The 14,518-nt window shown below is 51.7% G+C and overlaps 1 protein-coding gene across 11 annotated transcripts in view; it reads right to left on the bottom strand.

The window, feature by feature from the left end:
• The window catches only part of SLC47A2 (solute carrier family 47 member 2), a 31,605-nt gene that overhangs the window by 10,780 nt on the left and 6,307 nt on the right, over positions 1 to 14,518 (bottom strand). For 5 of the 11 annotated variants that reach the window (XR_003791948.1, XM_029211823.1, XM_029211824.1 and 2 more), the window contains exons 3-10: positions 14,299 to 14,396; positions 13,193 to 13,999; positions 12,499 to 12,566; positions 11,298 to 11,406; positions 10,581 to 10,656; positions 10,231 to 10,300; positions 503 to 635; positions 338 to 432 (exon numbers count right to left, since the gene is read on the bottom strand). Coding sequence is in view for 8 of the 11 variants with exons in the window: in XM_029211823.1 (XP_029067656.1) it covers positions 338 to 432; positions 503 to 635; positions 10,231 to 10,300; positions 10,581 to 10,656; positions 11,298 to 11,406; positions 12,499 to 12,566; positions 13,193 to 13,999; positions 14,299 to 14,396 (1,456 nt within the window). In the remaining 3 variants the exon portion in view is untranslated. Of the gene's footprint in view, positions 1 to 337; positions 636 to 10,230; positions 10,301 to 10,580; positions 10,657 to 11,297; positions 11,407 to 12,498; positions 12,567 to 13,192; positions 14,031 to 14,298; positions 14,397 to 14,518 lie in introns of all 11 variants that reach the window. The other 6 variants (XM_029211829.1, XM_029211827.1, XM_029211830.1 and 3 more) reach the window with 5 other exon arrangements.

Here is a 14,518-nt window from a genome sequence, read left to right on the forward strand (position 1 = left end):
CCACTCTGTGGGGATTCGGTCCGCGAGCACCCCCTCCACGCTCAGCCTGCAGCCGAAGCTGTGGCTTTAATGCCTCTGAGGTTTCAGTTCTTCCGAGAGGACGGCGACAGGGTGCTGTCATCGCCTCTTCCAAGGTCCCAGCACCCTCGGGGCTCACCCACGTTCAGACGAGTTTGACTGAGCCGTTGGCTTTAGTCTGGCCTTTGGCAGTCGGGCTGCTGAGGTTTCCTTTGTGGGTCTGGGGTGGTACCCGGAAGGGGCGCCGCTGACACCGCACCGTCTCCATGACGGGAGACGTTGAGGCGCGCCCCTGGCGTTCTGGGGGGGCGGCACTCACCTCCTCCGCAGCCCGCTTCCAGTCCATGCAGGCGGTGTAGGTGACGAAGGCCGCGGCGGCCAGGAAGACACAGGCCAGCATGCCCAGCCAGAGGCCTGCGGGACACGGGGCGGTGGGAGTGTCTGATGACGCCCGGGGCGCCCCGCCTCCGCCCACTCCACGTACCCGTGATCCCCAGCCCGACCACGAAGGTCAGCACGACGCCCAGCGGGAGGCCGACGACGTAGTACGTGACGGCGTTCACGACGGCCCCGAAGGCCTGCCTGCTGGTCCCTCTCAGGACCCCACCGTAGAGACACTGCAGGGAGGCAGAGGGGGCCGGGGTTGGTGACGCTGAGGCTGACGGGGGTCTCAGCAGCGGGGGCTTCCGCAGGAATCTACGGGGCATGGCCTCGTTTAAGTCCACAGCACGGGACCAGGATGGGCCCTCGTCCCCCTTCCTTCCCAGCGGGGACCTGCGCGGGGTCACACAGAAGCCGCTGCATTTCGGACACAACTCCAGAGCCCCGGTCGACACCTAGACTGCCTCCCTGGAGAGGGAAGGTGAAGTTGGTGACGGACTACCCACCGGCTTGGGAAACTGAACTCGCTTCATACGGACTGTGTGTAGGTCTCCTGTTGCTGCTGCACCAAGTTACCACAAACGGTGGCTTAAAACAAAACACGCGGATTATTTTACGGTTCCTGAGAGTAAAAGGCCGAAATGGTCCCATTATGCTGAAGGTGGGGCTGGTTCCTTCTCGAGGCCCCGGGCAGAATCTGCTTCACTGCCTTTTGCAGCTTCTAGAGGCGCCTGCGTTTCTGCCCGCGGGCCCCAGACAGCAAAGGCATCGCTCTGATCTCTGCTTCCCCCTCTCTCACTTCTAAGGACCTCTGAAAACACTGGGCCACCTGGATAATCCAGGACAGTCTCCCCACCTCAAGACCCTCGGCTTAATCACATCTGCAAAGACCCCTTTTGCCACGTGACGCCCACAGGTCCGGGGGATCACAATGTGGGTGTCTTTGGGGCATTATCCTGCCTTCCTGCCGGCAGGTGAAGGTGTCTTGTTCTGTATGGAAGAGGCAGCCTTTCCCGCTGCTGCCCCCATGATGACGCTCTCGTGAGACCTGTCTACAGAAAGCACTACCTCTTCACTTGTCTCATCCTCCCAGCTCGATCCCAGACCTAATGAGCTAAAGAACTACAGGCTCCGCGCATGCTCTGTCAGCACTATCGATCAACAGATGTTCGGTTACTTTTGTTAAGATGAGGGATGGGGAGTATTGTGTGGTTTGCTTTCCCACATTTGAGCAAAGAGGTAAATGCGTTGGGGGTAGGAGATGTGTGCCTCTTCAACTTTAAAATATGGCACACATGTTTCTCATCAATATATATCATGACATAAAAGATGATCCTTTCTGGTTAAAAAAAGACTTCTGCCAAATTACGACTGATGTGCTCTGGACCAGTATTTCTCCATCTGGGGGGTGGTTTTGCCCTCCAGGGGACATGTGGCAATGTCTGGAGCTGGTTTTGGTTGTCACAACTCGGGGTGGGGGGGTGCACTGGCATCTAGCGGGCTGAGGACAGGGTTGCTGCTAAACATCCTACGATGCCCAGGACAGCCCCCCTACAACGAAGAATTATCCATCCTAGAATGTCAGTAGTGCCAAGGCTGAGAAGCCCTTTAGAGCACTGTGAATTACAGAGACAGTTTCAGTGGGCCCGCTAGCCTGAGGCTGTGGGCCTGTTAGGGAGAAGCAGTGGACCGGTGGACAAGTGATTTTACGGAGAGCTCCAATGAGACGAAACAGCTGGGGCAGGGGATGCTTGGTAAGTTCTCTGTCCCAAGTGGACCAGAGGCTGAGCATGCATGTAGCAGAGGCTGTAGCAGGCCCAAGCCTCCCACACATCCTGGACAGTGGAGCCTGTGCACATGCACAGAAGAGACACAGGAGGACCCAGAAGAAAGTAAAAGCTGGGGCAGACTTGAAAACAGCCTGAACTGTGCGTGGGCCCCGGCCCATACTCGGCTCCTTCAGCAGAGAACGGAAGCCCTACCAGCGGTCAGAGGTGCCTGAGCGTCCCCTCCAAACAGTAACTGGCTGAACACTGAGCTATGCAGACATAGGGGTGACCCCTAGGAAGCTAAGCTTAAAAACAAGAAATACAAAACTGAGCAGAGACAGCAGCTGCAGTTTGTGGAGGAGACAGGATCACAGGCAAGACTAAACAAAACAGCAGGCCTTGGGGAAAGGCTGCTCTCTGGGATGGACCTATGGTACATCACCAAGCAGGCCTCAGTACATCTAGATCCCTGGAGGTCTAGTGGTTATGACTTGGCACTCGCAATATGTTTAGAAAGACTGGATTAATACAAAAGATGTTCTTTGACCACAACAGAATTAAATTAGAGATGTCTACCGGAAAGAATTTTGGAAATACCGCCAAATATTTGGAAATTAAACAACACACTTCTCAACCCACGGGTCAAAAAATAAATCACAAGAGAAATTTTAGAATATTTTGAATTAAAAAAAATACAATATATCAAAATTTATGAGATGCAGTTAAAGCAATACTTAGAGGAAAATGTATAGCTTTAAATGCCCATATTAGAAAAGAAAGGTCTCAAATCAGTAGCTTAATATTCCACCCTAGGAAACCAGTAAAGAAAAGCAAACTATGCCTGAATAAAGCAGAAGGATGAACATAATAAGAATTAAAGTGGAATTCATTGAAACAGTCAACAGAAAACAGCAGAGAAAAATCAATGAAACCAAAATTCTAGTTCTTCGATAGGATCCACAAAACTGACGAACACTTATACTAAGGATTTGACCTTGGTAAAATAAGACCAAGAAAACAGGAAAGTGAAGACACAAATTACCAAAATTAGGAATGAAAGGAGAGACATTACTACTTTCCCTAAAGAAAAGGACTTTAAGGGAATATTATGAGCAACTTCATGCCAAAGATTTAGACAATTTAGTTGAAGTGAATAAACTCCTAGAAAGACACACATTATTAAAACAAACTCAACAAGAAATAGAAACTGAGGGACTTCCCTGGTGGCGCAGTGGTTAAGAATCCACCTGCCGATGCAGGGGACATGGGTTCGAGCCCTGGTCCAGGAAGATCCCATATGCCACGGAGCAACTAAGCCCGTGCGCCACAACTACTGAGCCTGCGCTCTAGAGCCCGCGAGCCACAACTACTGAGCCCACGTGCCACAATTACTGAAGCCCGCGCGCCTAGAGCCCGTGCTCCACAACAAGAGAAGCCACTGCAATGAGAAGCCTGCGCACCGCAACGAAGAGTAGCCCCCGCTCACCACAACTAGAGAAAGCCTGCGCACAGCAACAAAGACCCAACGCAGCCAAAAATAAATTAATAAAATAAATAAATTTTTTAAAAAAGAAATAGAAAGTGAATAGATCTATAACAAGTAAATAAATTAAATTAGTTAAAAATCTTCTGACAAAAGCCAGACAAAAGCCCAGATGGCTTCACTGGTGAATTCTATCACATGTTTAAAGAAGAAATAATGGCAATCCTTCACAAACTCAAAATGTATAGGTATGAGGAGAGAACACTTTCAAAATCATTCCAGGAGGCCAATGATATGCTGATACCAAAGCCAGATCAAGATATCACAAAGGAAAAGATAAAAATCACAGACCAATATCTCTCATGAATGTAGAAGCAAAATCTTTAACAAAATGCTAGGAAGCCAAATTCAGTGATATATATTAGAAAAGATACACGCCATGATCAGGAGGGTTTTATCCCAGGAATGCAAGGTAAAACATCTGAAAATCAATTAATGTAATTACACCATAGTAATAAAGGACAAAACCATGTGATTATCTCAGTAGATACAGAAAAAGCATTCTACAAAATCCAGCACGCATTCATGAGAAAATGTTTCAAACTAGGAGAAGGGCTCTTCCTCAGCCTCAATAAGGGGCATGTATAAAAATTTTACAGATAACATATTTAATGCTGAAAGGCTGAATACTTTCCCTTTAACATCGAGAACAAGGCACAGGTGTATGCTCTTGCCACTTCCACTCAACATCGTACTGGAGGTTTAGCCAGACGGAAAGGGAGAAGTAAAACTCCTTATTCACAGATGACATGATCCTATATGGAGAAAACCTTAAGGACTCCACACACCAAAAACTACTAGAATGAGTTTAACAAGGTCACAGGATAAAAGATCAATAAACAAAGATCAATTATCTTTCTATAAACTAGCAATGAACAACCTAAAAATGAAATTAAGAGTTCCATTCATAATACCATCAAAAAGAACAAAATATTTGGGGATAAATTTAACAAAAGTAATGCAAGGTTTTGACCACTGAAGACTACAGCACATTGCTGAGGTAAATTAAAGAAAATCTAACTAGTCGGAGAGACATTCCATGTCCATTTTAACAATACTGTTAAGATGACAATTCTCCCAAAGTTGCTCTGCAGAGCCAACACAATTCCTTTCAAAATCCCAGCAGGCTTTTTAGTAGAAATTAACACGCTGGTTCTAAAATACATATGGAAATGCAAAGGATCTAGAAGAACAAAACCAATTAAAAAGAGAGAACAAGGTTGGAAGATTTATACTAACTTATTTCAAAGCTCACTATAAAGCTACAGTAATTAAGACAGTGTAGTATTGGCACAGGATGGGCATATAAATTAATGAAACAGAATTATGAATCTATAAATAAATCACTACATTTACAACCAATTGATTTTTGACCAAAGTGCCAAGATAATTCACTGGGGAGGGAATAGCCTTTCACACACCAAGAATGGTGTTGGGACTCTTGAATATCCACACACAAAAAAATAAACTTAGACCCTTACCTCGTACCAAACACAAAAACGGGCTCAAAATGAATCATAAACATAAGTGTAGGACCTAAAACTATAAAATGTCTAGAAGAATTCATAGGAGAAAATCTTTGTGACCTTGGGTTAGGCAAAGATTTCTTATATATGACAGCAAAAGCGTGAGCCATAAAAGAAAAGAAAAGAAACTGGACTACATCAAAAGTGCAAATTTTTGCAGCTCAAAAGATTAAGAAAGTGAGGGGGCTTCCCTGGTGGCGCAGTGGTTAAGAATCCGCCTGCCAGGCTTCCCTGGTGGCACAGTGGTTGAGAGTCCGCCTGCCGATGCAGGGGACACGGGTTCGTACCCCGGTCTGGGAAGATCCCACGTGCTGTGGAGCGGCTGGGCCCAGGAGCCATGGCCGCTGAGCCTGTGCATCCGGATCCTGTGCTCCTCAATGGGAGAGGCCACAACAGTGAGTGGCCCGCGTACAGAAAAGAAAAAAAAAAAAAAAAGAATCCGCCTGCCAATGCAGGGGACACGGGTTCGAGCCCTGGTCCGGGAAGACCCCACATGCCACGGAGCCACTAAGCCCGTGTGCCACAACTACTGAGCCCACGCGCCATAACTACTGAAGCCTGTGCACCTAGATCCCGTGCTCCACAACAAGAGAAGCCACTGCAATGAGAAGCCCGCACACCACAACGAAGAGTAGCCCCCGCTCGCCGCAACTAGAGAAAGCCCGCACACAGCAATGAAGACCCAATGCAGCCAAAAATAAAAATAGGTATTTTTTTAAAATAAATAAATAAATAAATAAGAAAATTAAAGTCAAGCCACAGACTGGGCTTGCAAATCATATACCTGATAAAGGACTTATGTGTAGAACATATAAAGAATTATTGGGGGAGGGATGTGTGGGAGGGATGGACTGGGAGTTTGAGGTTGGTAGATGCAAACTATTATATATAGGATGGATAAACAACAAGGTCCTACTGTATAGCACAGGGACCTATGTTCAATATCCTGAGATAAACCATAATGGAAAAGAATACATTTTACAACGTATATATGTATAACCGAATCACTTTGCTGTACACCTGAAACTAACACAACATTGTAAATCGACTATACTCCAATAAAAATAAAAATTAAAAACAAACTAAACAAAAGCTCTTAAAACACAACAATAAGAAAACAAGCCAATTTTAAAATGGGCTCTGAACAGACACCTCACCAAGGAAGACACACTGATGGCAAATAAGCGTATGAAAAGATGCTCCACATTACGTGTCAGTTGCAAGTTACAAGTTAAAACAGCAATGAGACCCCGCTACACACCCGTTAGAACGACTAGGATCAAAACACTGACAACACCAAATTCTGGTGAGGATGCTGAGCAACAGGCATTCTCACCGATGGCTGATGGGAGTGCAAAATGGTGCAGCCACTTTGGAAGGCAGTAGGGCAATTTCTTACAGAGCTAAACATAATATTACCATGCTATCCAACCACCATGCAGCCAGGGATTTGCAGAAAGAGTTGAAAACTATGTCCACACAAAAGCCTGCACAATAATGTTCACAGCTTTATTCATAATTGGCCAAACTTGGAAGCAACCACCCTGTCCTTTAATGTGCTCCGTCCAGACAGGGAAGCATCAGTGCCAAAAAGAAACAAGCTGTCGGGCCACGAAAAGACCCAGTGGAGGCCCCTTACGTGCTCATGACTAAATGAAAGAAGCCAACCTGACAAGGCTACGTGCTGTTTACCTCCAACTATAAGACACTGGAGAAGGCAAAACTACAGAGACAATAAAAAGATCAGAGATGGTCAGCGGGTGAGGGAGGGGGACAGCGGGAGGAGGGGAGGAATGAACATGGGGAGCAGAGAGGATTTTTATGGCAGTGAAATTATGCATATGATTCCTTTTTTTTTTGGCCCTACCTGACCAGGGATTGAACCCGGGCCACCGCAACGCAAGTGCCGAATCCTAACCACTAGGCCACCAGGGAACTCCCATGATTCTTTGTTTTTAATTGAGGTATAGTTGATTTACAATGTTGTGTTAGTATCTGCTGTACAGCAAAGTGATTCAGATATAGATATAGAGAGATATATATATTCTTTTCCACTATGGTTTATCACAGGATGTTGAATACAGTTCCCTGTGCTCTACAGTAGGACCTGGTTGTTTATCTATTTTATATATAGTAGTTTGTATCTCGTATGATTCTATAATGGTGGGTCCGTGTCATTATACCTTTGTCAAAATCCATAGAATGTACAATGCCAGCAATGAACCCTATGGAGAACGACGGACTTAATTAATTATAATGTATCAATATTCCTTCATCAACTAAACAAATGTCCTGCACTAATACCGGATGTAAATAAAAGGGGAAAGGAGAAGAGAGAGGGGTTTATGGGAACTCGCTGTATTTTCTCAATTTTTCTGTAAACCCAAAACTGGTCTTAACAATAAATTCTGTTTTTAAAGTTTTAAGACAAACAATACCAAGAATTGGCAAGGGAGGGGGAGGAACTGGAATCCCCATATATTGCTGGTGGGAATGTAAAATGGTACAGCTGCTTTGGAAAACAGCTTAACGGTTTCTTAGAAAGTTAAAAATAAACTTACGCCTCAACCTAACAATTCAAGTCCTAGGGCTCTACCAAGAGGAGCAAAAACATACGTCCACGTGATGACTTGTACGTGAGTGCTCCCAGCAGCCTTAGTCACAACAGCCAACACTGAAAACAACCTAAGCGCTCATCACCTGGTGAATGGGTACACAAAGCATGGGACAGCCACACAATGGAACACCATTCGGCCACAAAAAAGAAACGAAGTCCTGAAAAATGCCACAACATGGACAAACCTCAAAGGCATTTCACTAAGTGAACGAAACCAGACACGGAAGACTGTATGATTATACTATATGACTCCATGTCTATGAAATATTCAGAAAAGGCAAGTTCACACAGACAGAAAGCAAGTCAGTGGATTGCCTAGGGCTGGCCATGGGAGCAGGGAGTTACTTCAAAACAGGCCCCATGGGGCTTCCCTGGTGGCGCAGTGGTTGAGAGCCTACCTGCTAAATGCAGGGGACACGGGTTGGATCCCTGGCCTGGGAGGATCCCACATGCCACGGAGCAACTAGGCCCGTGAGCCACAACTACTGAGCCTGCGCGTCTGGAGCCTGTGCTCCGCAACAAGAGAGGCCGCGATAGTGAGAGGCCCGCGCGGGCGATGAAGAGTGGCCCCCGCTCGCCGCAACTAGGGAAAGCCCTCGCAATGAAACCAAGACCCGACACAGCAAAAATTAATTAATTAATTTAAAAAAAAAAACAGGCCCCAGGAATTTTGGGGGGGGTGATGAAAATATTCTAAAACTGGATTGCAGTGCTGGCTGCACAAGTATAAATTTATTTTAAAGGATTGACTTATGTACTTAAAATGCATGAATTTATAGTACGTAAATTAAAACTCAAGAAAGTTATAAAAAATATAAAATAAAGATTAGGTCCATGGAACACATAAATTAAGAATGGTATAGATCGGGTCTTCCCTGGTGGCACAGTGGTTAGGAATCCGCCTGCCAATACAGGGTACACGGGTTCAAGCCCTGGTCCGGGAAGATCCCACATGCCATGGAGCAACTAAGCCTGTGCGCCACAACTACTGAGCCTGTGCTCTAGAGCCTGCATGCCACAACTACTGAGCCCGCATGCCACAACTACTGAGCCTACACGCCACAACTACTTAAGCCCGTGCACCTAGAGCCCGTGCTCCACAACAACAGAAGCCACCGCCATGAGAAGCCCACGCACCTTAACAAAGAGTAGCCCCCGCTTGCCGCAACTAGAGAAAGCCCGCACGCAGCAACGAAGACCCAATGCAGCCAAAAATAAATAAATAAATAAATTAAAAAAAAAAAAAAAAAAAAGAATGATATAGATCTAGCCGGGGGGAAAGATGATAGATGCAGATACACAAGCTCTAAGGTCCCTTGCAATTGCTAACTGCACGTCTACCTTGGGTTCCCTGGTGGGCAAACTGAACGGAGAGGTGCTGCCTTCAGAACATTTAGAAGCCAGAGCACCCCCTGACCTTACATTGCAGGAGGAATCTCTCAGCCGTGGCCTCACCTTGGAGCTAGAGAAAAAGTAATAATAGTGCCCTTAACACCAGCCCATGACAAAAGCAAAAACAGAACCCATAAGCTAGTTTCTCTTAATGTTCTGCGGTAAACGCTATGGATTTGATGCCAAAAACCAGCCCAGAGCAAGCGGTCCTGCTGAGGTCAGAAACGTGCGCCAGGTATCTGCCCGGCTAAATTCAAAGGCCAGTCCTGGAACATACAGGGAACTGGGCAGAGAGCACTGGGGCTTTTGGAGAAATCCTGCACGAACAGTTTCTCCCAAGGTTGTTTATTTTCCATAAGCGTTGATGATAATCCTCGTGCAGGTGTCTGCCCCAGTGCTCAGTGCTGCTGGCTAAGCACTCACTCCATGAAGAGACGTGGGTTTTACGCTCGGAATGCCTTCCTGAAAGATTCACGGGACCCGAGATGTGAAGTAGAAGACCCAGAATTTCAAAATTCTGCTTATCAAATGAGACTTCAGTGCTTTTTCTTTCTGCCACGCTTTTAAAAGTTCACATAGTTCAAACCTGCACTAAACGGGACCTGCCCTTTAGCGATCACAGGAGCAGGAAGTCAGGCCCGCTGTACTCTGGGCCAACCCACTCCTCCGAAGTGTCCCTTTGCTCTGGCAACTGGCGCGACTGCTCCTGGCCCCCGCTCCGGGGAATGAGGAAGGAACGGAGTCGTGAGTTTGCACTGGGGCCAGGGTTCAGGATTCTGCTCATCTGCGTGCGTCTCTGGCGTGTTGGAATTGCACAGCAGAAGGGGGCTCGTTATTTTGAGTGACAGAACCAACACGAGCGGACACTTCGGGCGCTTCTTCTCCGGTCAGCCCTCTCTGCAAATCGGTGAGCTAACGCTCACAGCCCTGACCGGCCTCGGGGAGGGTGCGTGAACGTGGGGGGCGGGTCAGAGGAGGACTCACACAGACTGCCTCAAACAGGTGGAAGACGACGTAAAGCGGCAGGACCTTGCTGACCAAGGCGACCACTTCCCTGCAGGAGAACGGGAGAAATAAGACACGAGCGCATCCTTGGAGTGTCCTTTGCGTCCCTTCTATTCTGCCCCTGCCCCACGCCAACGTAACTGATGCTCCTGTCTCTGAGTTTCCCTGTGTCTGGGGGACATGCGTCTTAACCCCCCGAGAAGCCCCCAAATTTTGCCCTGCCCTTTGGTTGGTGCCATCTACCGACAGGTGAGCAGTAGAGGGGGCGTCTCTGGGGACCAGCTGGGGAGCACCTGGCATCCCCAGAAGTGAGACAACTGATTACCTACTCGTCATTGGTAAAGATGTGGCCCAGTTTATTCCTTAGGAGGCTCAACAGGGTGCCCACGACCAGCGAGGTGCCAACTGTAAGAGACCAAAGGCACGGCCCAGCTTCCACCTGTCCAGCCCCACCCCATGTTCATTTGGACTAAGACCCTCGTTTGTGGTCTGGCAAGGAGGGCACCACATGTGAAACGCCTTTCCTCCTGTGGTTCGCAAAGTGGGGTCCCTGCACCGGCTGCAGCAGCATCGTTGGTAGCTGGTTAGAGGATGCATATTCTCAGACCATCACCTCCGACCTACGGAGTCAGAAACTCCGGCAGGTGGGGTTCTGTGTTTTCACACACACACCCCTACCCCACCCCCAGGGCTGAAGCCTGAGAGCCACTGCTCCGCACGAGGAGCTGATCTGAGCCTGGCAGCTGCAGAAAGCAGAGGCAGGATGGACACAGATGGGGCCACTCTGAGGGCTGGGATGGGCAGGTCCCAAGCTCGTGGAAATGCCGGCAGGGCAGGCTCGAAGGGGGACCGGCTTTCCCAGAGTCGCACTAAGGGATGGCAACTGACAGCCCAGAACCCCAGCGGCAGGGAAGGAGCGGAAGGAGCACAGCAGGCTTGCTGCTGGTCAGAGGGGCTGCTCTAGGCCACGTGGCAGGTATGACAGGTTTGGAAGGTGAACTGTTGGCTCCCAAGCCCTCCCCCGCCTAGGTCCCGACCCCACCCACCTGTGCAGAGGGTGCCTGAGACGGCAGATCGCTTGGCTTGCACGGTGTCTGCGGCTCCCAGGGCCGTCCCCACTCGGAAACAGACCGCGATGCTGAGCCCCATGGGAATCTGGGATCAGAGAAATAAGGTGTGGTGGTTAGAGCTCCCCTCCTGCCCCGGGGGCCGAGAGGGAGGCAGGATGTGTCCCGGGGGGCGGGGCCCGCGAGGCTGCTGGCGACAGGCCGAGACCTGGGAGGTGGGCTGGGCTACCCAGGGCCAAACCCACCGGGCCGGGCCATCAGACATCACAGGCAACCGAAATCAACGCGCTGCCGGAAACTCAGGTGTAAATGCATGTTAAAGAGGCGGACGTGGGAGCTTCCCTGGCGGCGCAGTGGTTGAGAGTCCGCCTGCCGATGCAGCGGGCACGGGTTCGTACCCCGGTCCGGGAAGATCCCACATGCTGCGGAGCGGCTGGGCCCGTGAGCCATGGCCGCTGAGCCTGCGCGTCAGGAGCCTGTGCTCCGCAACGGGAGAGGCCACAACAGTGAGAGGCCCGCGTACCACAAAAATAAATAAGTAAAAATTAAAAAAAAAAAAAAAAAAAGAAGAGGTGGATGTGGTTCTAACTATGTTAGAAAAGCTCCCTGTAAGAAGAAAAGTTTCAGCGGAAGCCATCCATAACAAGAATCACCTTATAAATTAGTTTAGTGCGTGATGATTTTTGATTAAAGCTAGGGTCACAGACTGAATGGCCCAAGAGGCTGGCAGATGCTACACGAGTGACACGGGACAACCCACGTGTCCGGGGGAGAGGAAGGAGCTGCGGGGTCCACGGTGGACGCGAGGAAATGCCCTCACGAGGGCCACTGTTCCCCAGCTCCCACCAGCTGGGGTGTGCAGGAACGTGGGCTCACTGCTAAATGGCATGTCCCATTTTTCAAAAAAATGCCAATATCTAGATTGTGATGTGAAATCTCCCTATTTTAAATGGTGCTAATTAATTCAAAACAGTTGCAACATCGTGAATTCAGCAGAGCAGCCGTGGGCCACGTGTGTCTGGCAGGGCCTGGGCCTGGTGGGTACAGGAGGTCCAGAGGGTGCCTCGGGAGACAGAGACAGCCTTTGAGGGGACAGCTCCCCCCTCCTCTGACACCCCCAGGCCGTCAGGGGGCCAGGCTGGGGGCAGGGCATGGCGAAGGCACCCCCATCGAGCCTCACCATGTAGACGACAGTGGCCACCTCGTAGATGATGGCCTGGGCAGAGAGGTCGAGCACGCTGAGCCGGCCTGGGGGTGGCAGGGGACATGGTGAGTGCCCGGCCGGCCAGCCCACAGCCCTGGGCTGACAGCAAGCCCCTCGCTCGGGGGCCGAGGGGCCAGTGGTTTCCAAGGGCAGATGCAGCAAAGAAAGCTCCCGCTTGGGCTCCAGCCCTCCAGGAGACCCCTGCCCAGGTGTTACAGGGTCAGGGTCTCTCCTCTGTGTATGAGGTGTGATGAAGAAGGGAAAAACTGGACCAGGGGCAGGAAAGCAGAGTTCAGTTCTCAGCCCTGCCGGGTGACTCCGGACCACCTAACTCTTGGGGTCCATGTTCTCGTCTCCGATGGGGTCAGGGGTGGACTGGCAGGTCTCTAGGGGCCACCCCAGCCCTGGCTGTTTGGACCGAGTCCACTGATGAGCGTACAACGTGCCAGGCGATGCCCACAGCTGCTCACGCATCAGCGGGGCCTCACTCCCTCGCTGACTGACCACCACGCCCCAGGCGTCCACTCAGTACCAGGCCTACGCCGCGCAGCGCCGGGAGCTCACGGCCCGGTGGGGAGACGGGCCGGGCTGGGGGACCGCCCATCCGGGAGAGGGGGTCCTGAGCTGGGGGGCGGCCCACACGGCTCCCCGCACCCAGCTGTCCACGTACCCATGAGAAAGCTCCCGATCTCGTAGGCCCACCACTCAATGCAAGTCATGAGCATGCTGGGCACGGCCAGGCGGAAGAAGGGGCCCCAGCCCTGCAGGCACTGGCTGGACCAGCCTAGGAGCAGAGGCCCTCCAGCTGAGCCGCGGTCCACCCTGCGGCCCCGCCCCCTGCCCCGCTCCCTGCCTTCGGCCCGGGCACCTGGGCGTCTTGTGGGGGGGCTAGCCAGCGGCCCCAGCGCTGGTGGGGGCTGGAGGGAGCTCGTGGGGGGAGGAGGATGCCTGGCCAGTGCCGCTGGCGCTGTCTCAGGGGCTAAGAGCTCAGAACCTGAGGCCTGGGAACGGGTTCGGTCCAGGCTCCACCACGTACCACCTCTGGCCTTTGGGGCAAATGACAAACCCTCTCTGCACCAGCTTCCTCCACGTAAATGAACGGGGCTAACGAGGTGTCGTGAAGCTTCAGCGAACAACGTGGGCACCGCCGCTGCCGACCACCCGTGCTGCTCCTCCAGTCTCCATCCCGAGACCAGGGAGCCGGCAGAGAGCTCCCTGGGCCTGTCCGCAGCAGGGCCCTGCCCCCTGGCACACTGGATGGGGAAGCCTGGGCCTCCGGGTCGGGGGGGCCAGGTCGGGGGCCCTGAGGGACGTGCGGGCAGGCCCGGGCCAGGCCTCCTGCGATGGGCTGCAGCTGGGACCCCACCTGCCACCTGCCCGCTCAGCCCCCAGGAAGGGCGGCCCTCGCACCTGCCCACGTGTCCAGGTGCAGCTTCTTCTTCACGACGCAGAGCAGCAGGAAGACGGCCTGCGTGAACTGGGAGACCGTGTTGGCACAGGCCGAGCCCCTGGCAGAGCAGGGACGGCAGGGCTGGGGCCACGGCTGAGTCCGGGCCCGGGCGGGGAGGGCCACGGGCCTGGCTCTGCCGGCACCCCATCCCAGGATGGGCCCCATCCGGGGGAGACCCACTCTGGGCCCCTTCGGGCAGGCCGGGCAGGGGTGGGCAGCGGCTCCTCACCCCGTCTCCTTGGCAGCGGGTCCCAAGAACCCCAGGGAACAGCAGCCCCCAGTTCCCCACGACCCCCAGATGCTGGGGCCCCAGCCCCGGTGCTCACCTGACCCCCAGGCCCAGCACGGAAACCAGGATGTAGTTGGCCAGCCCATTGACGCAGTTGCCCACGACGCCGCTGAGGACTTGGGGCCACATGATGCCCTGAAGTAGGTGAGGGTGAGACTGAGGGGGGTGGGCGGAGGCTGGGGACACGCAGCTCCTCAAGGGCCCCCGTGGGGCGATCAGGATGGGGCAAAGCGCAGAGGGGACCGCGGGCGCCCCGC

Source organism: Monodon monoceros, unplaced genomic scaffold (assembly GCF_005190385.1).
Source record: "Monodon monoceros isolate NGI ecotype Baffin Bay Population unplaced genomic scaffold, NGI_Narwhal_1 Super_Scaffold_9, whole genome shotgun sequence".
NCBI lineage: Eukaryota > Metazoa > Chordata > Mammalia > Artiodactyla > Monodontidae > Monodon > Monodon monoceros.